The 24,326-nt window shown below is 39.2% G+C and overlaps 1 protein-coding gene across 6 annotated transcripts in view; it reads left to right on the top strand.

Annotated features, from left to right (window-relative positions):
- LOC121925471 (NEDD4-binding protein 2-like 2) overlaps window positions 1-24,326 on the top strand; it is a 49,893-nt gene that overhangs the window by 15,956 nt on the left and 9,611 nt on the right. For 2 of the 6 annotated variants that reach the window (XM_042457655.1, XM_042457652.1), the window contains exons 1-6: window positions 768-1,447; window positions 1,956-3,349; window positions 6,581-6,708; window positions 8,740-8,828; window positions 10,241-10,317; window positions 14,580-14,723. In XM_042457655.1, the coding sequence (XP_042313589.1) occupies window positions 1,439-1,447; window positions 1,956-3,349; window positions 6,581-6,708; window positions 8,740-8,828; window positions 10,241-10,317; window positions 14,580-14,723 (1,841 nt within the window). In that variant the 5' untranslated portion in view covers window positions 768-1,438. Of the gene's footprint in view, window positions 1-767; window positions 1,448-1,955; window positions 3,350-6,580; window positions 6,709-8,739; window positions 8,829-10,240; window positions 10,318-14,579; window positions 14,724-20,503; window positions 20,814-24,326 lie in introns of those variants that run through there. The other 4 variants (XM_042457653.1, XM_042457654.1, XM_042457657.1 and 1 more) reach the window with 3 other exon arrangements.

Below are 24,326 nucleotides of genomic sequence, written 5' to 3'. Positions count from 1 at the left end.
CTCTTTGGAGGTATGCTATTTAAATGATGCATGCATCCTAAAAATCCGGAAGTTGCACCAAAAGCTGCACTCCGGTGCTTAGGAATGGAGTGTGGCTTTGGTGCGACCTCCGGACTCTTGGGACCCATGCATCATTTAAATAGCATACCTCTAAAGAGACCCGAAGCAGCTTTATTTTGGCAGTCTGTAACAGGCCTTAGTAGACCACAAGTTGAACATGAGTCAACAGTGCGATGCGGCAGCTAACAAGGCCAATGCGATTTTAGGCTGCATCAATAGAAGTATAGTGTCTAGATCAAGGGAAGGAATAGTGCCACTCTGTTCTGCTTTGGTCAGGCCCCATCTGGAATATTGTGTCCAGTTCTGGGCACCACAATTCAAAACGGATGTTGAAAAACGAGTGTGTCCAGAGGAGGGCAACCAAAATGATGAAGGGTCTGGAAACTATGCCTTATGAGGAAAGACTTAGGGAGCTGGGGATGTTTAGCCTGCAGAAGAGACAGATAAGACTTGTTTATGATAGCCTTGTTTAAATATTTGAAGGGGCGTCACTTTCAGAATGGAGCAAACTTGTTTTCTGCTGCTCCAGAGAACAAGACAATGGATGGAAGCTCCAGGAAAAGAGATTCCACCTCAACATTAGGAGGAACGTCCTGACAGTAAGGGCTGTTCAACAGTGGAACACACTCCCTTGGAGAGTGATGGAGTCTCCTTCTTTGGAGGTCTTTAAGCAGAGACTGGATGGCCATCTGTCGGGGTGCTTTGATTGTGAGTTCCTGCATGGCAGGGGTTGGACTAAATGGCCCTTGTGGTCTCTTCCAACTCTGTGATTCTATCTTTTCCAACTCTATGATACAATAACATCTTAAATCCACAAAACTGACATGGAGATATATCTAGGGTTAGCCATGTTGGCCATGTAGCAAAGTTCAGTACAGTAACATCCCAAATCCACAAAACGGATCAGAAAACATATTCAGGAGTAGTTGTGCTGCCCATACAGCGAATCATAGAATCATAGAGTTGGAAGAGACTACAAGGGCCATCCAGTCCAACCCCCTGCCATGCAGGAACTTTCAGTAATGTCCCGAATCCAGAAAACAGACCAGGGCTAGCCATTTTGACCATGCATCAAGTACAACAACAGAAAAAATACACAAAACAATGATACTTTTATTGGGCCAACCAAAATGCACAAAATACATGACCTAAAGGTAAGGAGAAGCAACAACCTAAGTGGGAGGGAGGGAAGATACACATAAACACAACAGGGTGAAAGTTGCTGGCCTCACAAAAGCTGGGGTCTTTAGGTGGCAGGTGGGAGTCCCTTAGAAAAGGGCAGGCTTAAAATAGCATTCTGACTGAGTAGCATATTCTTAGCCCCAGGAAGATTGAAGGGGTGGCGGTTTTTGTTTTTAATTTCCGGAATGCTTACTTCATGGCTCAGGTACTATTTTGTTAGCCATCATTAGATTGGTTTTGTTAATAGTATATTTATTAGTGTGTTAGTTTTGTAATGCTGAATTTTAAGATAATTTATGAAGCATATCCTATCAGAATATAGTATAGCATTGCCAGACAGCTTGATCCTAAATGCTTAAAATACATTATAAATTGATCCTAAAACATCTTTGTTAAATGAAAATGAAATATTTACTGTGCCATTGTTAGTTCTAATTAAAGCAGAGCCATTTGATCAATGGAAGTATAACATGGTTCTTTTTCCCAAGTTCCAGTTGATTTAGCCCTCCCCAGCCCTGCAAATCTATACTGACTAATTTTACAGTGTAACACTAAACATGTTTGTTCAAAGGAAAGTCCCAAGAATTTGGTAGGGTTTATTTTCAGGTTAGTATACATAGGATTGTAGCCTCAGTCATGAAATTAGTAAAACATAGTCATAAATTGGAGAAAAATAACTGGTATAATCCTGTGAACATTTTGTTATTTTTAAGATGCTTCATACTCACCGTAAACCAAGATACTTTGACAATCAGGATGTATCAGCAACTGAACCGTACTCTAAAAGAATGAAATCAACTGAAGAGACATTTGGTAAATCCTATGAAGAATTGCAAATACTTCATGAGGAAATACATATTAAAAAAACCCATAGTGGATTTATTCCATTGTCCCTATCTGATGATGAGGCACAAGAAGAAAAAGAAACTACAGACATCTCATTTAACAAGGCGTTCTTTGGTAACAAAACAGTGTCATCACACTCTTCAGATTCAGTAAAGAATACCAAAGTTAGAGGGAGTAAATGCATTCTTTCTACTAACAATGCCAGTGTAGTTCATAACGGAGAAAACAATGGTGTAAAACATAAGAATGAAGGAGAGACTGGACTATATAGCACAAGTACAGCATTTATTGGACCCATTTATAAAAGTGAAGCTGATCACCGACATGATAAAAGGAAAACATATACCAATAGCAACTGCCCAAAAGTGTCAGGCAGAATGACTCACGGACATCCTAAGAAAGAAATGACATCAAAAGATGCTCCCTTCTGTGATGTACCAAAAATAGAAGATGAGTTGTCCCAGTTCTATAGTGAAATTAATCAGCTTGAAAACAATGAACATTGTTTAGATGTTCATTTACAGGCGACAGAAACCAACTTAAATGTGCAGTCAATGGAATACAATAAACCTATTCAAGTTGTCAGTGTAGACTCTCGAGAATGGTCCTGTAAGACATCAACAAATTGGGGTGATGGTCAGTGTTTTTATAAAGAATCAACTGGTCATGGAACAGGCAGTGAACCATATACACACAATAACCCCACTCATAGCAGAATTGGCAGTGAGCAGTGTTGTAATAATGAAAGAGGTGTATGGGAAGCGCAACGATTATGTAATAAGCAAGAAGGTTCTAGGTTCTGGAATGATCCCACGCCTCAGTTTAAGCCTACTTGGCAACAGACACATCCATTTATAATACCTTATGGCCCTCCACCTCCTCAGTTGACCACTCAGTTCAGTTTGCAGGATACCAATTCTTCACCATTTCAATCGCACGTTTTCCATTCATCAAATGTGGGACCATATAAAAATGCTCATATTAGCATGAGCAGCTCAACATCAGATCAAAGTAATGCATTTGTGAGTCATTTTGGTACTCATAATATGCAGACAAGCAGAAATGGACATAATGTGCCTGATGGACATGCTGTTAATGGTTTCTGTGAAACCCAAGGAGGTTGGAAAGATGTTAAAACATGCCAAAATGAAGAATCCAACATTGTTTCTCAGCAGTTTTCTGAGAATAAATTATGTGAATCACAAAAGACACTCCTAATTTTAAGAGGTCTTCCAGGCTCAGGGAAGACAACGCTGTCTCAGTAAGTAAAAAACAAATTTAAGAATATAATATGAGTGTTTTATGTTATAGGTTCCCTTGTTTATACTTAAGCATATAATGTGGTTTTTATGAAAAGCAGTCCAGGTCAGACAAAAGATTCTTTATTGGTCAATTTGTAATGATGTTAAAATGTTGTAATACTATACAGTACTGTATTCTAGACTTTGCTCTTTTAGTAATAAAGTTATTGAATGTGATATTAGCACATTTATATCATAAAACTCTCAACATTGCCCCAGTTGATTTTAAATAATATCATAATTTTAAAGGCAAACTCCTGAACATTTTTTATTATTTTATTGAGGCTCAGAAGGTTGGGATCTTTGGATTTTGGGCTGAAAATTCATCTGTGGTGGGTTACTCCATCTTGAAAATCCTCATTGACCCATCTATGAATTGATTACCATTCTGGTTGTTGGACTTATTCATTAATAATGAATTGGAGATTGCAGATATCTTGTCCACTTTTCCTCTAGTAGTACATAGGAGAGACCTGTGATGCCTTAAGTAATTAGTCAAGTTCCAGTTGTTCTATGAGCTATTGTTCTGAATTGAATTATTGGCTTTATTAAAAGGCAAATTGTCACTTTAAGATAGGTCCAAAACACTGCAGAAATAATCCAGTTTGAGACCACTTGAACTGTCCTGGCTCAGTGCTAGAGAATTCTAGCAACTCTAGTTTTGTGAGACATTTAGCCTTCTCTGTCAGAGAGCTCTGGTACCACAATAAACTACAGTTCCCAGGAATCCCTAGCCAGGGCAGTTCAAGTGGTCACAAACTGGATTATTTCTGCAGTGTGTTTTGGACCAATAGCTAGCTGTAAAGCCCAAAATAGATAAATGTTTCATATATGATTACAGTAGATTATGTGTCACAGTTTGTTGTTGTTGTTGCTGTGTAAGTTGTTTCTGATTTACAGCGATCCTAAGGTGACCCTATCATGGGGTTTTCTTGGCAAGATTTATTCAGAGGAGGTTTGCCCTTAAAGTGAGAGTACGTGATTTGGGAAGAAAATGAAAATTCTGACACACGGTATACTATATCACTGTTCTATAGTAAATAATCAAAGGTGACACAATTACTACCTTTGATTATTTACTGTAGAACACTGACTGTGGATTCCCCCAAAATACCACTACTGCACAAATTGTATCTGTGAATGGGTCGGGCAAAGTTTAATTGTTATTATGTCTTTTAAAAATGGGGGACATTCTTATGCAAATCTCTATGCAAGTAGATATTGTTTGTGGCAGAGGAATTTTCACTTTTCTTACTGTGTCTTGGAAGCTTGAGAATGAGAAGTAGGCATCAGATTAAAAATAAGGACATCTCAGAATTTGAAAATGAATTGTATCCAATTACGGAATATTGGGGCAAGATTTGGGGTATAACAAAAGAGTTACTAAGTAGTTTAATTTAAATATCAATGGGAAGAGTAAACTAAGATTTCTGAAAAATATGTTAATACCCATTAGGTTGTTTATCTACAAGAAAGTATATTATGAATTCTTTGTATAGGAAACTCAAGGAAGCAACGTAGATAACAGAAATGGATTTGGGGAGGAGATGGAAGATAAGTAAATACACTGTTGTGGGGAGAAGGTTTTCTCTTTTTTGCATAAATGTTAGCTGATATATTAATGGAAATACGGTAATAGTTTCAATGTACCTTGAATTAGGTAAGGGAAATAGAACAAAAACTGCTACTTGAAGTAATACAAAGGAAGTCAAAGGCCCCATACAGACAGGCCAAAATAACGCTGCTTCGGGTCACTTTGGAGGTATGCTGTTTAAATGATGCATGCATCCTAAGAGTCCAGAAGCCAAGCCAAAGCCACGATCCAGTCCTAAGGACTGGAGCACAGCTTTGGTGTAGCTTCTGGACTCTTAGGACACATGCATCATTTAAACAGCATACCTCCAAAGTGACCCGAAGCAGCTTTATTTTGGCCTGTCTGTATGGGGCCAATGTTTATTTTTCTTTTCTATAAAATCTGTGCATTCTTTTGGTCTTAGAGAAACGGTGTATAAGGGAAAACTAGATTCTAAAGAAGCAACAGTGTAGAAATTAAGACACAAAATCAACTAAGGGAAGTTTGTAATGGTTTGAATGTATAATTTTACTACATTCTATTTTAAATATAAACTCAATAAAGATATGTTAAAAAATAAAGAATGAGAAGTAGGCTAGAATTTCACTAGTAGAATACTATGTCTGTTGGAATACTAATGGGGGAGCTGGCCTAAGAAAGCAAGTTGGATTTTGCGGGTGTTAGACTGACAAACAAGAAACAGGTTTGATTTTCTAGTCCTTTATTTATGCTTCACATTGTATTATTTTTGGTACTTCTGAATGTCATTATTCTTTTGAAATATTAGCAATTTAAATAAGCTTTGTATGTAACAATTTAAATCATGAATTTCATAAAGGGTGTCTCAGAATGAATGTGTGGTTTTATATATTTAAAGGTATCAGCTATTATTTTTAGCCATATTGGCAGGTTTTTTGTAATCCTGAAAAATGCCAGTAAAGTGGTTCCCAGTAATCCTGGTTTACCTATTCTATACCTGTCTGAAAAATAAGTATGAATTATATCTCAGTTGGTTATGCAGTAAGGCATTCATGAATAAAGCTGTTTGGCGAAGCTTCTTTGGACTTCATAAGCAGGAAGATAGATAAACGGGACACTACAAGGAAATTGGTGTAGTGTATGGCCACCATTAACAATCGGATACAGAAATTAGTAGGAGAGTTGCAACAAACATGTTTTGAAATTCAGTTATGAATGTTCTTCCCCAGCACCTCCCAACTCCACTGTACCTTGAAAACCCACCAAAAGCTTAAAAAATCAGCTGCCAAAAATCAGCTGAAATCAAAACCAGAATAGACTTCTCTCACTTCCTGTTTTAGACAATTATTTATTTTATTTTGCTTCTGGAGGGTTTGCAAGGCACATTGGGGGGACGGGGCTTGGGGTAGGGAAGCAGTGGTTCGAGGGGGGGGGATAGGCAACCCTGTGGCTTTGGTGCAGTTTGCCAGGGAAGTATTAGGGGGAAAACTGGCCCCCAGCCCTTCTGTAATTGTCCATCCCTGCCTTAGAGTAAGATCTCTTTAAAAAAATCTTGGAAATGATTAAGGTGCCAGTTTTTCTGCTTCCACTGAAGAATATTTTCCTATCTTGTAGTAATCTTGCTTCTTTCTTTTTATAGTATTCTTCTTGATCACAGTCGGGATGGTATTGTATTCAGCACTGATGATTATTTCCGTCAGAACAATGGATACTGGTCATATAATATTGGGCTCCTTGGTGCTGCTCATGACTGGAACCAGAAGAGAGGTGTGAATATATTAGAACTGTTTATCTTGAAACCTTTTATTGTAATGTTACATGCTTAAAGTATGAATGTATCATATTTATCAGAATGAGAACACCAAGGTCTTATTTCCCTGCTAGTGTCTAATTTGGGCAGGAGACAGACCGCCCAAAAGGGCAGTCTCCCGCCGCCCTTGTTTCTTGCGCGAGGGAGCTGCAGCGGACAAACTGCACGGCTCCTTCGTGCAACAAAAAGAAGCTGCAAAAAGCAGCTTCTTTCTGCGGTGCCATTATGACACCGAGACATGCGGACACTAGGCATCCGTCATGTCAAAATGGCAGTGCCCATGTCTATAGGGCGCTGCCATTTTTACACCCTCGTTATGTGCGAGGGTCAAGACGCATCAGGAAGCACTGCTCCTCACACGTAACGGCAGCGCCCGGTAGGGCCCATCTATAGAGTGCCTTGGATAGGCAATTAGTCCATGATTGTCAGATGAAATACAGACAAGGATTTTGGTATCTTTACTTACTGTATAGGAGGTTGGGGGGCAATATTTGTCCCTTCAGGCCAGACTGGTACATCCAGGCAGAATGGAAGTGACACCATGTCAGTTTTTCAGTGGACTAAAAAAAAGACTTTGGGTGGATTTTTGGAATTAGGGAACCAATATGCATAGTTTGAAATGGAAAATCACCTGGAAACCATGCTGGAGCATGGAAAATAATTTGGGAAAGCTCAAGGGTCTTTGGGGGTTGTACAACATGGGTTTCATGGGATCCACCTAACCCTGTTGTTGATCGTTCGATAAGTTCCTAAAGTACACATTGTAGTAAGGCCTTTATTAGACCAATCAAAAGGTACAGACTTCTCTTTCCAGGTCCCATTGGAGAAGTGGCCTCACAAGCCTGCTTTGATAATCTGTCAATCTTACCTCTTTGTCTGCCTCTGCACTGCAGATATACTACAGTTGGACGCCACTTTAACTGCCATGGCTCATGCTGTGGAATTCTGGGATATGTAGTTTGTGAGATATTTAGCCTTCTCTGCCAGAGAGCTTTGCTGCTACAGGTAATTACAAATACCATGGTTTCATAGAATGGAGCAATGAGGATTAAAGTGGTGTCAGGCTGCCTTATTTGTGCAGTACAAATGGAACACTCACCGTCTTAAGAGCCTTTTTCATTGACCTGATGAAAGTATTATTACAATATGGGCTTTGGAGTTTGTACCCTTAGTAGTTTTGAAAACCTTTAGGAAGAATTCCTTCATTTTTTCCTCCTCATGTCTTCATGCTGTCCTAAGAACACATTTGCTGAATTTTTCTTTTCTTCACAGATACAAGGCATAAGAACTCTTCCTAGCTGTAAACACACTAACACTAATTTTCACATTACTCAAATTCAAAATGTGATATATAAAAATGTCTTCTGTGTGCTCTGATTGTATTCTCATTATAGATAAATCTGGAATGCTGTAGCTGGGAATAAATTAATAAAGGCTAGGAACTTTGTTTTGTAAAACCCACCATGGTCTTCCAATACACCATAGATTTTCAGACAAATCATTTTATCTAGAATTGCCTGACCATCTATATACTAATATCTCTCTAGATATTGGTGGGGTTTTTGGATTTTGGATTTTGATGAGAAAAGGTAGACAAGACAGGTATTATATAGGAATAAGCCTATAATAACACTTAATTAGACCAATTGAATTTGAAGGTTGACTTAGGTCCAAAACACACTGCAGAAAAAATCCAGTCTGAGAGTGCTTTAACTGATCTGGCTCATTGCTAGGGAATCCTGGGAACTGTAGTTTATTGTGGCACCAGAGCTCTCTGACAGAGAAGGCTAAATGTCTCACAAAACTACAGTCCCCAGAATCCCCTAGTATTGAGCCAGGGCAGTTAAAGTGGTCTCAAACTGGATTATTTCTGCAGTGTGTTTTGGACCTAAGAAGCCTCTGTATGATTAGCATTTTATTACTTGAAGCAAATATTCATTATGGTTGCTATTTGTATAGCCAAGTTTTAATTATAATCTTTATTACAGCAAAACAAGCAATGGACCAAGGAAGATCCCCAATTATAATAGACAACACAAATACACAAGCCTGGGAAATGAAGCCTTATGTGGAAGCGGTAAATAAAGTAGCATTTTATTATGCATACTCTTTTTAACATAAGCTAATTTGCTTTCCTGCAACTGGATTAATGTTTTTGCTACCTTATGTATTGTCTTCGTTTGTCTTTGTGTGTTCGCAAAGCTTAAATCAATACATGAGGTTCCATATGTTCTAGCAATACCTTCTTTGTCACAGCATTAGTTCTGGAGGGGAAAGCTCCTTCTAAATGTGGGGGATTTCTACATGAGCCAGAATCTTCAGAACCACTGATCGTCATGTCAGCATAGTGATGATAGAAGGAGGTGGGGCATCTCTGCTTCTTTTTTATGTGTTGGTTTATCTGCTTTTGGAAAGTTTAAATAGGACTTTTATTTATGTAATATAAGGGTCAATCATATGGGTGGCTTGGAGTCACCTCTGGCTGCTTCAGCTGTGACTGAGCCCTGATCGGTACTGGACTGCAGTGACTGGATGCTGCGGTTCCAAAGCCGGTGAGGCAAGGAGCAGCTTTTTGCTGTTCCTTTTCTTGATGGCTTCAGGCCACCTTAGGTAGCCTTGGTGCGGCTTTGAGCCAATCCAGCGGCATAGCATGCAGAAGCATCTGGAAGCTACACCTTTTGGTCCATATGTTTCAGGCCTCAGTTATCTATGTAAATATCTGTAAATGTTAAGCCTTTTTGCTGGAACAACAAACTAGTGTTCAGACTGTTGAATTTAAAAGGCTATCCTATACAGGTCTGTTCAGAAGTATGTCCCAGGGTGAGTGAGCATAGGAATGTGATGATATAATAATAATAATAATAATAATAATAATAATAATAATAATAATAATAATAATAATAATAACCCGGCGGGTTACAACAATAGAGGAGTACAATATAATACAACACATTTCAAACAATATCAAAAGAATTCATTACAAATAAAGGTCATAATTAATCCCTTCCCTCCCCAGCACAACTCCATTCAACTAATATTAAATAAATTAAAACAAAATACAAACATATAATAATTTAACATAGCATATAATCAACTAACAATAATCGACTCCGGCTAGAGGAGAAATACACACACACACACACACACTAAATATCAAGCAACAATACAGTAATACAGTTATAACAAGGACTATAGTTCAGATACCCTCGCAGACATTAAAAAATACAATTCCTCATAATTAATTAAAAAAACCCAATTATAATTAGTTCTGGGCTCAATAGAAAGTCAAACTTAGTTTCTGCTTCTGCTTGCCTCACAGCGGACTTCCACATCCCTAGATATTAAAGGGGCAATCTCACTGCCTCTGCTGATGGTGTTGGGATGGTGGGAGTGGTCTTTATGTCCTCTGCTTGGATGCACCCTCCTTGCTCCAGCTACAGAAAAGCTACAGTATGTCATTCATTTTGTAACTACTTTTTATTTGTTTAGGCTCTAGAAAAAGGCTACCAAGTGGAGTTCTGTGAACCAGACACATGGTGGAAGTTCAACCCTGAAGAATTAGAAAAGTAAGATGCATTTTATTTCTTTAGTTGGAAAAAATAATAATACATGAAGGTTCCTTTTCCTAATTTATTGGTTCTGCTATTATTATTGGTATGCTTGCATCGTTTAAAGAAAAATCGCTGTATCTACATATAAGTCCTTTTCTTCCCACTCCAATTCTAAGCCTGCTGCCACAATGCTAAGCCTGCTACCACATCATTTGACAACTGATATTTTCCCTGCCTCAAGACTAATTTAGCACAGATTGTCACTCACCTCTTTTGGGATTCTTTCCTATTCTGAAGCTTGATAGACTTTTGTACAACTGACAAACCTTTGTAAAGACATGGCTTATCTGAAAACATTCCCCTCAAATACCTGAACTATTTTTCTCTCCATCACCTGTTTCATACATGCTTTGAGGCCTTTCAGCTTCACCTGTCTATCTGGTCCTGAATATTGTTAAGGGTGAGCACTAATTTGAAAGATACTTTGTAAAATTTAAGCCCCTAAAGCCTGAAAAATAAAGAAATAAGATGTTTAAAGTATAAAGCATTAATGTTCAAGTAGTTGACAGAATAATATAACAAAATACCAGTTTAAAGGCTAATTATGGGCATTAAGCTATTTAACTAAAAACAAAATGATAAGGGAAAGGGTCTGAAAGAGAAAGTAAATGGCCAGCATATAATGAAACTGAGAAAATATACTGCATTTGTATCTCATGGTTTATGTAATCTCCTGCATGGAAACTGGTGCAATCTGATGTCAGGTAGCCAGGAAATAGTGGCCTTCCAAGTGATGGTTACTGATAAAGGGCCAGTAAGAACCTATCTCTGATTGGAGAGAAAAATAATTGTTTATGTTACTGAAGGCGAGTGAAGTTCTGCCTCTGATTGGGCAGATAAAGACTGAAGATACTATAAAAGCCAGTGCTGAGCAAGATGAAAGCCAGTGCTTGAGCAAGACTCCAAGTAACCTGGTTGTTTACAGCTGTCTTACCTTCCTAATGCTGTTCTGGCTGATAAATACCCAGACAATGCTGGTAAGCAAAAGGAAGAGGGTACCTCTGCTCTCAGATAGGCTATTTAAATGTTGTAATCCTTATCTGGAGAGGTAAATCTCCCTTGCAATTACAATGAATGCTGCAATTGTTTGCAGCATCCTGGTTGCAGCATCCCTCCCTCCTTACCTGCTTCCTCCAAGGTTTCTGCCCCGGCTTGCCTTGGGAGCGGAGCCTGCTGCCCAGCCAGCTGGGGCAAGACTTGAGTCTCAAAGCCCCATCTCTAGTCCCAGGATGAAACCTCTGGGCTCTAAAAGCCAAGCCTTGACCCTGGCTCCAGCTCCCTTGGAACCCTGTTGGCCAGAGGGAGCCAGCGTCAGGGCCGGGTCTTGTGTCTTGGAGCCCAGAGGATCCATCGTAGGTGCTAGGCCTCAAGCCTCGGCCCCAGCTAACTGGGCAGCATACTCCACCTCCAAAGGCAAGCCAGGGCAGAAGCCTGGGAGGAAGCAGGTAAGGAGGGAGGGGGAAAAGAAAGCGGAGAGAAGGAGGGGAAGGGACTTTTGTTCCCAATGGTGGCGCAGCTGCATGAGAACTGCCATTGGGACAATACAGGCTTGCCATCCACAGATGCTCAAATCTGCAGATAGCAAATCCGCGTATAAGGAGGGCCCACTATATTACCTTTTATGGACATCTGTGTTTTGACATACAAAGAGACATATTCAGTTCCTTACAAGTGTGAAGCCAGTGTATAGGCTTGCATAGGGGCAAAACAGAAGGCCGGCTTGGGGGCGGTGTCACAGTGTGGCGCTTAGATGCTGCACACTCCAATGCCACCTCAAAGCCGGCGTCACACCATCCCCCTGACCATACGGAGGGCAGCTTTGCTGTGTTCCAGCAGCACAGTGTTTACATGCCGCAGGAGCACCACAAAGCCAGCACCAGCACAGCACTGGAAAAGCCGGCTTTTTGCCAGCTCAAAAAGGAGCAACAATTTGCTGCTTCTCTTTGTACCAGCAAAAAGCTGGGTTGGAGTTGTGGCGTGCGGTTGCCGTGGCCCCAACCTGGCATTCAAAGGGAAGGCATCAAGCTGCCCCTTCAGGGCTGTCTGTTTCAGCCCTCAGTGAATTCACTTAGTGAATGTGTGCCAGAATCTGATGATGGTCTAAAAGTTCAATGCCTTTCATTGAATAACTTAACAGATAAGTTAAATGCCTAGACACTGAAAAGTCTATGTTCATCCCTAACGTGTGTGTGTGTGTGTCAATATATATTTATATAATTATGTTTATACGTGAATGTTGATGATAAAAGTGCCTAAAACATCATTAAGCAACCTGCTTATTCTTCCATGTAAAAATCTTGAGATTCCAAGATTTAAGAGTGCTTAGGTGGGATGCTCATGTTCATCATAAATTGAGAGCTCAGGTGGCCAGAGTGGAACCCCAAGGAGATTTAGAGTGGCTAAAGAGATGAGTGGAAAGCTACACCTGTTTCAGTATGGAATATTGAATAACCCTGCTAGCTTTTTACTTCCATAGTTGCTTGATTTATTGTGCCTGTTTACCCAGACAACTAATGATGAAGATTTGTCTTGCCCTGTTGCTAACTTCACCTGACTGTTAAGTTATTATTGTAGGCAATTTGAGTTTCCTAAGGCTTCAGTCTTTGGATAAGAAACAAAAATATTTAAATATCAAAAATATCAAAGCCAAGCCTATTTGGGTCTAGCTTTAAATCAGAAGAGTAGCAGAATAGTCTACCAATACTTCCCCAAGAACTGGACTGACTCAAAAACAACCAAGTAGCTTGAAGTTCAAACAAAAGTTTACTAATGGCTTTAATCTAATCTTAATCTTGCTAGTGAATAGTTCAGGTTAAGAAGAAATGTTTATCTCACCATCTTTCCAAAGAAAGTTAATGGAGAAGGAAGATGGAGGACCCAATAGGCCAGGAGAAAATCTTTGAAAACTGTGAGTCCCAAAAAAGGGGGAGTGACCTAAGTCACATGGTTAGTTTGAATGAGAGGAGGTAGGTTGCATGCAGGAAATCCCTATCTATATAAAGAGGGTGAAAGAATGCAAAAATCTTCCAACAATTATCCCGGCACTTTGTCACTGAGATTCATTCCTTCTTGTGCCTATTGTATTTCCTGGTCTTTCCCTCAGACCTTTCTATTAAAGTCTCACATAAAACTCCATGCCCAGCTCTTTTTTATATGCTCTGAATTGTAAACTTGTTTGAGCTGGCACCTTGTAGATTTTGGGCCACCTAGCTCAGTGCCTCACACCAAAGGGTGAAAGTGTCTTGCTGCTCCAGAGAACAGGACCTGGAACTATTGATGCAAGCTACAGGAAAAGAGATTCCACCTCAACATTAGGAGGAACTTCCTTACAGTAAGGGCTTTTCGACAGTGGAACACACTCCCTCGGAGTGTAGTGGAGTCTCCTTCCTTGGAGGTCTTTAAACAGAGGCTGGATGGCCATCTGTCGGGGATGCTTTGACTGAGAGTTCCTGCATGGCACAATGGGGTTGGACTGGATGGCCCTTGTGATCTCTTCCAACTCTATGATTCTATAATCAAAGCCAGGGTGAGTAAATGGCAGCAACTAGGGGTAAATAGCCAGCCAAACACACATAGTTAGAACCTTGAACAGTTCCCAAAATACTAAGCATCCACAAGCAAAATGACATAGGCGGGATACAGACCATCCAAAAAGGGCGGTCTGCCGGTGTCTCCTTTTCCACAGGCGGGAAGCTGCAGCAGATAAACCGCACGGTTTCTCACCAGCAAAAAAAGAACCTGCAAAAAGCGGGTTCTTTTTCTGGCGCACTTGTGATGCCCGAGTGCGCTAATGGCGCACTCATGACGTCACAAGTGCACCGCGACGTGCAGACTCTAAACGTCCGTCGCATCAAAATGGCGGCTCCCATGTAGACAGGACGCCGCCATTTTGACACCGCCAGTATGTACTAGGGTTAGGGAGCGTCTGCATGGTCCACGCCCCCTAACCCTAGTACCACCACCGCCACACCACACTTTGCCCGTCTGTACCGGGCCATAATTACCTTATGTTGGTCTCTTCCACAGTTCCCTTTTTTTCTGCTTCTATTCACTTAGTGGATTACTACCTGTGCTGGTATAGGTGGTTTTTGTTTGGGATTTTAATGATAAACATCTGCAAGAAAGCTTCAAATTTGAGGAAATGGGTGGCAAGAGAGATGTTCTATCTAAATATTATAAAAAAATTATAATACTTGAACTTACTTTTTGTTTTGTAGGAGGAATGAGCATGGGGTCAGTCGTGAGAAGATTGTTCAAATGTTGGAAAGATATGAATATCAAATGTCAATACCCATTGTCATGAATTCAGTGTTGCCTTTTCACAAAACTTCACAAAGGCCACCTCCACAAAGAAGACAGAGGTGGGAAGGCTGTTCAGACTCATGGAATACTTTTAATGTATCAAATAGCCGGTAGCAGTGTATCAGATAACTCTAGATACACTTAACTAAGGTCAATCCTTTTTTTTTTTAAAGATACAATTTGGCACAGGATTAAAAGATTTAAGCCTGTTGAAGTCAATGGGTTTAAGCATGATTAACTACATGTTGAATTGTTTTCAAAGTATTCAGCTAATTTGCTTTGAGGCTAAATAGTCTTAATGCAAATAATTGTTTGGAGATTGTTTATAAATGATGTAAATGTTTAATATTAAGACCGACCATTAAATATTTTTAAAATTATATATTTGTACTAATCTTGGTTTTAATAAAAACCTGCAATAAAATATATAGCATATGATTCCACATTAGTTTGTAACAGAGGGTCTTGCTTATGTTGGAAATTGCTGTGCAGTTTCTTTAAAAACTAGTTGGAAGAAAATGAATTTTTAATAAGGCCAGATAACCAAAAGAATAAGTTTAATATAGCTATTATCTTTAAACCATTTCTTCTTAGTACTTTTAACACCAACTTCAATTCTAATGATTCCTTTATACCTGTTATTCCACTTACTAGTTAATGTCAGTTTAATTTTCTTATGTTTAAGGTTTGTCTGTACAGTGAGTTGCCAAAGAGGTAAAGTCTGTACAGTTAAAATTTGAGACCGGCACATTAGCTTGTAGTTTTATGTGGAATCTGCAGAAATACAGAATTTCTTGAGTTTTTAATAGCAAGATTGATGTTTGCATTTTTAAAGTTTACACTACTGTTCTACGTCAATCTTGCTTTTTGAATTTAGTTAATTTTCTTATGAAAGATACAAGATGTTTTAAATACGCTGCAAAAAGCTGGAACTATATACATATATGTGGACATAATCCATATTATGTTATTTTAGAATTGCAGTACAGCCAGTTCATTAAATGTTGTGGCATGGTGGTGTTCTGCTAATTTAGGATGGTTTTTTTAAAAACTGTGTGGTGTCTACTAGTTGTTATGTGCTCTCGAATGATAGTTTCAGCAGTCCACTGTCAGAACAATACAGTTAATTATCTTGAGCTTAGTGCTTTGTAATTTTGATTTCAGTGAAAAACTAAACATGACTATGTAATCTATTACAGCAAGGGTAAAGAACCTTTGGCCTGCCACATGTTTCTTGCCTATAACTCCATCAGCCCTGCCCTGCATTGTCAGTGATAAAGGATTCTAAGAATGGTGGCTAAAACATCTGGAGGGCCAAAACCTCTTGGTATCTGTAGATCAGACAGTTAAATAAAAACAGTTCTGTAAATGTGAAATAAAAGCAGCTCTTATTTTAGCTCTCTAAATCCTATCCCATCCACCTCACTTCAACATAAGTGCTTCCGGGAATTTTTAAAACTATGACAGCACTATGTGGCTTCTGTCTGAGGACAGAAGTATGACAAAGCACAGTTTGGTTTTTACATATTGACATATACACTGTTTTCCTGGACATATAGGACCGTAAAGGATGGGGAGGCATCGCTAGTGTGCTACTTCGTTGTTTGGCAAAAAGTAGTGCTTACCCCAAATAAACAGGCAGTTTGTTTGACTGGCCTATATATGTTGGTATATATGAATGAACTGATTGTCAAATGTATTTATGAAACCAAGTTTGGCTTTTATTATTCATCTCTTGCTAATTTTGGATATTCATCAAGGTTTTGGGGAGAGGAAAAATGCAAATTAGTCATATGCACTTTTAATCATTCTGGCATTTTGTCTGTGCAAGATTTAAAGCTATGTCAACAACCAATTTTTTTCTTTTCTTTTTGCAATTTGGCAAGTTTAGTAAATTAAATAATATTATACAGATGCGTTAAACTTTTAAATTTCTACAATTGTGCTTATACAAAATTAAGTCTATTTAAGTAACTATTCTTTATTAGTGACAAGCAGAATAGCTACGTCATTGATACTAACAATATTCAAGAGAAAATAAATGCATACTAATTTTTATCCCTTCTTTACTGCTTTTTAAAATGGGAGGTGAAACGGTTCTGTTATATTGTGTTCATGTGAACCTCTGAGCTAAATAGAGAGCTGACATGTTTCTGCATTTTTATTTTTAAAATGTACTTAGTACCTGCTGCAGAAGTGGGTTAGACAGTATTATTCTAGTACTGTGCACTGTTAATTTACTGATGGAGTATGAGGAGAACAAAGACTTGCTGAACTACTACGGAAGCAGATGACTGCTGCTGCAGAGCACAAGAATGCTAAGCAAATAAGATTTAGAATTTGTGGCAGTAACAGTAGGCTCACTGAAATGAATGGGGCTTAAATTAGCCCAGTCCAAGATGCCATTGATTTTCGTGGATCAGTGCCAAATATTACTGACCCTGAATTTGATTCATAACCAGTGAATTGCATGTTTTATCTGCCCTGCTCTGTTCGACACAGATGACTAGGGTACTGTAAAGAGTGAACATTTGAGGTGGGGAGAGGGTAATGATCACTTGGACTTGCTTGGATGTTTTCTGTCATTCTGCTCTTGCCTTCACACTCCCACTTGTTTATATGGGGCTTAGTAAAGAAACGTTCTTGCTTTGTTATTATAAGGTTGCCAATATATTTGAATTGGTGAAAAGAGAGCATTATCAGAAGTATGGAGGAAAAGAAAAACTTGGGAGAGCTGCAACTAATCTATGTCAACAGTATTGGACTAGATCAGAATAGGCAAAGTCCAGGAGCCAATTTTATGCCCCCAAGACCTGCCACAAATTGAAGCCAAAAGTTTCTGGAGGATTAATTCCCACTTTGTAAAACATATAGGGGTAGGTTTGATTAAAAACAAGCTTTGAGAGGTTGTGCCTTGTCTTGAAGGGTAGTCTTTCCTTACTTTTTAGCATTTTTCCTTAGTCATGAAGAAGAGGAGGAGAAGGGGCCCAAGGCCCTCAAAAATAACCACAAGAACAGCATGAACTTTATGGCTTCCTATGTCCCTAGAGGTTAATTAGTAAAGTTAAGATTTAGTTTCTGTGATGAGGCATCAAAGTAGCTATATTTTTGTGTATACAAGAACTTAAATTTCTTCCTCAAGCATAACCTCATGTACCTTCTTAAGTGGGGAGGCCATCATCTGGAGAGACATCCTGTAAGGCATTATGGGCTCCTGTCTGAAGGAGTTTTGACTCTTTTCTTGAGGATGAGTGGAAGAACTGTAGCACGTGTGCACACAGGGATTAGATGTCACCTTTGTCTTGTTTTGGGGAAAGAAAATATTCACTTCGAATAGATACAGGCTGAGTCTAATATAGGTTGAATTTCCTATATCTGGAATCAGAAATCCAAAATGTTCCAAAAACCAAAGCTTTTTCATGGCTGGCTGAAATAGTGATACCTTGCTTTCTGTGTATGAAACAAAAATGAATTTTCTGTGTAGACTTGGATCCCATCTCCAAGATACCACATTATGAGCATATAAAAATACAGGAATTTAAAATCTAAAACACTTCTTGTCCCAAGCATTTCGGATAAGGGAGATTCAACTTGTACGTATTTAAAAGTAATAGGAGCTAGCAAGCATGGTATAATATAACACAGGGTTCAGAAACTACATTTAGAGAAATAAGGACTTCTGAAGATAGCACATATATTCCAAGCATACTTATACAAAAGGGTTTTTTAATGACTAATAATAACCTGCATGTTTGTGCAGATATTTGTGGATATGTATTCACAACAATGTCAAAAGAAGTAATCTCAGAGCCACCGCAATAATCTTTGAGTATTCTTGAAGAACAAGAAAAGCCCCAGTGGACTGAAGGAGAGCAAATGTTGTCCTGATTTTCAAAAAGGGAAAAAAGATCATCCAAAGAATTACTGCCTGGTGAGCTTGACATCAATACCAGGAAAGATTCTACAGCAGATCAATAAATAGACAGTCCATGAGCATTTAGAAAGAACTGCCATAATCACAAAAGGTTTACATGGATTTCTCAGAAACAAGTCATGGCAGACTAATCTTAATTGTCCATATATATATGGACAGTTAAGATGACACCAAATTAAGAGGAAGAACTAATACCCCAGAGGACCAGATCAAAATTCAAAATGACCTTAATAGATTAGAAAGCTGGGCAAAAACTAACAAAATGAATTTCAACAGAGAGAAATGTAGGATACTACACTTGGGTGGTAAAAATGAAATGCACAGATAAAGGATGGGTGATATCTGGCTTGACAACAGTACATATGAATGGGATTTAGGAGTCCTAACAGACCGCAAGTTGAACATGAGATGAAGTATGATGCAGCAGCTAAAAAGGCCAATGTGATTCTAGGCTGTATACAAGTATAGTGTCTAGATCAAGGGAAGTAATAGTGCCACTCTATTCTGCTTTGGTCAGACCTCACCTGGAATACTGTGTCCAAGTCTGGGCCCCACAATTCAATAAGTATGTTGACAAGCTGGAGTGTGTCCAGAGGAAGGCAACTAAAATGGTGAAGGGTCTGGAAACCATGCCCTACGAGGAGAGCCTTGGGGAGTTAGGTGTGTTTAGCCTGGGGAAAAGATGGTTAAGAGATGGATAGTCTGTTTAAATATTTGAAGGGGTGTCATATTGAAGATGGAGTAAGTAGATTTCTGCTGCTTCAGAGAATAGGACCCAGAGCAATCGATTCAAACTACAGGAAAAGTGATTCCACCTCAGCATTAGGAAGAACTTTCTGATAGAGCTGTTTGACAGTGGAACACACTCCCTCAGAGAGTGGTAGAGTCTCCTTCTTTGCAAGTTTTTAAAGAGAGGCTGGATATGGCCATCTGTCAGAGACTCATGGGTAGACTCACAGAATCCAGGGGGGGGGGAATCTTTTACCTATCTTGTCCAGGGTTAAAATATTTAAGCTATGGGCTTAAAATTGTAGAAATGGCTTTATTTGTATTTTACTTTTGTCTCTTTAGTAATTTGTACAGATTATTTACTTGTACAAAGTCAGATGACTGGTTTCATTGTTTTTCCCCCTGTTGACAAAGACAATTAAGACAATGATAAATCAGGTTGCAAAGGATGATAAATCAATTTTGCACATAGTGGAATCCTATGACGTGTGCATGTGAGCACGCTTGCATTCACTCTCTCTCTCTCTCACTCATTGAGTAAAAGCTGCTGGGAATAATCTCTTGAATTTTAGCTATAGAGTCAAATATTTCTTAACAGCTAACAGTATTGTCTTTTGAGATGCACTTTTGTGTAGACACTTTCCTCTCCAAGCCCCTTGTTTTTTGTTCTTATTATTGAAGGTTTGTACCAGCATGGCTTTCTGTTTCCTGGTTTGTTTTATTAATAATAGAGAGAGAAATCATACTATAATTGAGACTCAAAATCTGGAATAAATTCTAAAAGTTGAATGTTTGTAGACTTGTGTTTTTAATTTGTATTTGTGCATGTAAAAACTTCTTAATGGAAACTTTATTAAATCTAAAGTTTTGAATTATATTTTGCATCTTAATTTATTTGCAGTATTTTGCAATCCAGATATGTCTCAGTATTGGAGATTGCTATGAATTTTAGTAACTTAAATATTTTAAACAATTAACACGTAACATATAGCTATTAATCGTAGCAAAAGCAGTAAGTGTTGAGACATATTTCCCCACTGGTGAGCCATATGGATAGAAGGCTTAGTACCTTTCATTGTGGCTTGTGTCATTCATCAGTGTCTATGTGTGGCTGGATCTTCCTTCCAAATATGAGCAGGGATTATCAAAAAACAATTTGTTTTCTCCTCCTTGCAGGTAAGGGTTTGCGTTGTTTGCAGTCACTGATACAGAAAGATGTACCCATATTGATACTTTGCTTGTGCTGGTGCCAAAAAAGGAGGAACAGGACTAAAAAATGAAGACGCTTGGGTGGAGTGGTGTGAAAGAACCTTGAAGGAAGCTAGCTCCAGAGTTTCAGCCCTAGGGCTTCCGTCACTACTTTGCCTTCCCTGGATTTGGTGCTAGACAAATAGCTGTGTGGATGAATGGGCCCAATATGTTAAAGCATGACCAATTTTCTCTTTCAGTTCTTAGATGTAAACAGACACAGGAGTACAAAATAAAAACAGCAAGTACTTGATGATGATGATGATGATGATGATGATGATGATGATGATGATGATATTTATTTAAAATACCCTTTCCATCAAAGGACGGTACATCAGTACATGAACAATAAAAAGCAAATGATGAAACACCACACTAAAAATACTGAAATACTGTACTAAAATACTGTAATAAACTAATATGCTAAAAACAAAATCCTCCTCAGTCACTACCCATCTCGGCCACCTTAGGCTTGCTCAGAAACTTAATCCGGTGAATCAAAGAGAAAGGGCTTCTCCAGCCGGGCGTGCAAAGGAAGGCTGTTCCACAAATGCCCAGCCAGATCCTGAAAGGCTTGCCACCTTGACCGAGCTGTACATGTTGGTGGAACTGCCCATAATTCTTTGGCTACAGATCTTAAATGTAAACTTGGTGTGTAGCAAATAAGTTAAACACTCCCAGCTCCCAAAACCCTATTCATATTTTATTATTTCCTCTCTTCCCGACACTGTGTCTGATTGGCCTAAATCTCAAAATTATAGCCTTTCCCCCCTTCCCAGCATCCCATGAATTATGATTGGCTCTTCCTATCCAGGCTTGCACAGCTCAGCTCCATAAGTGATGAATGCACTTTGCCTGCTGATCTCTTTGAACGTTAAGTAGCATGAGAGATGACAGAATACCTGATCCTTTGGGAGAAGGAAACTCAGTGGGACCACAGAATTTCCTAGACTCCTAAAGCATCATGAGGCAGACTGTGTAAATAGTGAATAATGGAGAATGGATCACAGTGTTTAATTAAGCAAGGGAAGAGGATTAAAGTTTAATTATGTCCTAAACCGGAGCTCTTGTAGCTTATCACATATTGTTATACTGGGCTTTAGTTTAGTTTATTTATGCAAATCGCCCTTTAAAAGATGCCAAAGGCAAATAGAACAACTTAAAAACTACCAAAACAGGACATTTACATTAAAACGAGGCAGATGACAGAGAAAATCCCATATCAAACTAACAAGATAAACTAAACTCACATACATACATGCATGCATGCATGCATGCATAAAGGGCCTAGTCATATCTCCTGGCCAATGAGTTTAACAGCCTGCACATAGTTGCAAAGAAATCATACTTGTCTGTCTGTCAAATATTACTCAGAGAAAGCTGGGATATGTAAAAAAGGCTCCTTGGCTGTCCTTGAAGGACAGTCAGGTTTCTTATACCCATTCATTAGAAATCCTGGTCCTATCCTGTTAGAACAGGGATGGTTAACTCTGGCCCTTCAAATGGTATTGGATTGGTTCTTGTAATCACTCACCATTGGCTATGCTTTCTGAGACTGATGGAACTTGCAATCTAATTTCTAAAGGGCCATAGTTGCTGTTCCCTGCTTTAGAGCTGTTAAACTGCACGCTGAAATAAATCAACATGGATCAGTTATCAGTTCTACTGAAGGAAAAAAGTGCACTAAAGGATTACTTCCAGTAAGATCTTTTACAGCACTTATATCAACTGTACTTTTCAAAACCTTTCAAGAGTAGCTGCTATGTAGAATGTGTTTTCAGTTCAGGTAAGAGATAGACTCAAAGAGTTGGAAGACACCACACGGACCATCCAGTCCCACCCCCTGCCATGCAGGAAATCACAATCAAACCATCTCCAACAGATGACCATCCAGCCTCTGCATAAAGACCTCCAAAGAAGGAGATTCCACCACACTCCAAGGAAGTGTGTTCTACCATTGAACAGCTCTTACTGTCAGGAAGTTTCTCTAATGTTAAGGTTGAATCTCTTTTCCTGTAGCTTGCATCCCTTCTTCCATGTTCTAGTCTCTGGAGCAGCAGAAAACAAGCTTGCTCCATCCTCTGTGTGATACCCCTCCAAATACTTACATAGGACTATCATATCACCTCTTAACCTTCTCTTTTCCAGGCTAAACATATCCAGCTCCCTAAGTCTTTCCTCATAGGGCCTGGTTTCCAAGCCCTTCACCATTTTGGTTGCCCTCTTTTGGACATGCTCCAATTTTTCAACATCCTATTTGAATTGTGCCTAGAACTGGACACAGTATTCCAGGTGAGGCCTGAACAAGGCAGAATAGAGTGGCACTATTACTCTCCTTGATTTAGACACTATACTTCTATTGATGCAGTCTAAAATAGTATTGGCCTTTTTTAGCTGCCGCATCACACTGTTGACTCATGTTCAAGTTGAGGTATATTAGGACTCCTAGATCCCTTTCACACGTAGTCTTAAGCCATGTTTCCCCCATCCTATATCTATGCATTTCATTTTTTCTACCTAAGTGCAGTATCTTACATTTCTCCCTGTTGAAGTTCATTTTGTTAATTTTGGTCCAGTTTTCTAATCTGTTAAGGTCATTTTGAATTTTGATCCTGTCCCCTGGCATATTAGCTATTCCTTCTAATTTGGTGTCATCTGCAAATTTGATAAGCATGCCCTCTATTCCTTCATCCAAGTCATTGATAAAGATGTTGAATAGCACTGGGCCCTGGGCAGAATCCTTTGGCACCCACTAGTCATCTCTACATGATGAGGAGGAGCCATTGTTGAGAGATAGGTAAGCTCTGCATCACTATAGCCCGATCCCTTTTGGGTACATTTGGGCACTAGTCCAAACTACAGAAAGGCACTCCTATCTGCAAATCTCACAGCAAGCTTGATCAAGAGATATCCACATGCTGGTTATATGGCATAATTAGGTCTTTTAATCAGTATTGGATTAGTGTGTAATGTAGTGTGTTGTGCTCTTAAATCCTAGAGATCAGTTTGTTTACTGGGAAATCAAATTTGTTAATCAGCAGAGATTCAGTGGGTAGAACGTATGTTCAATTCAAGCCAAGATGTAGATTGTGAATTTTTTCACAGTATTTCTGAGGTGCTGAAGCAATTACAATTGACACCAAAGTATTTATCATGGCTCAGAAACTGTTGTACATTTTCAAGATAATATGACTATGGAACAGATTAGTTGTACCTTAATTTGTTCAGATACCAGTTTCATTCAACAATCACTGATGAAAGGTGATAGCACAGTGCTGTTGGGGCACAGTCCAGCTGAAGATAAACATTAGCAAAAGCACTTCTCTTTGCATGTGCTATAAAGGCCTTTCTACAGTCATCCATCCTAACTGGTGAATCTGAGATCCGCGACCTCGATTATGCACAGAGGGGTGACCTCCGTTACTTCTAATGGCACACGCTCCTGTGCCATGCACACAAGTGCATGCCCTATTCAACCCTATGAGGCTTGAATATGTGCCAGCCTCTGTTTTCACTGGGGGGTCCAGAACACAAATGGAGGGCCATTCCCTGAGGCTGAGAGAGTGTGACTTGCTCAAGGTCACCCAGTGGGTTTACATGGCCAAGTCAGAATTCGAACCCTGGCCTCCCAGAGTCCTAGTCCAATGCTCAGTCACTATACCAGACCATGCAGTTAGACTATATGTCAGGGCTTCTATGATTCTATGGTTCCCTTGTTTCACCAGCTACATTGTCTAACAATCTTTTTTGT

The sequence above is a fragment of the Sceloporus undulatus genome, chromosome 3 (assembly GCF_019175285.1).
Source record: "Sceloporus undulatus isolate JIND9_A2432 ecotype Alabama chromosome 3, SceUnd_v1.1, whole genome shotgun sequence".
In the NCBI taxonomy this organism is placed as follows: Eukaryota; Metazoa; Chordata; class Lepidosauria; order Squamata; family Phrynosomatidae; genus Sceloporus; species Sceloporus undulatus.
This window is presented reverse-complemented; position numbering and strand designations above follow the sequence as displayed.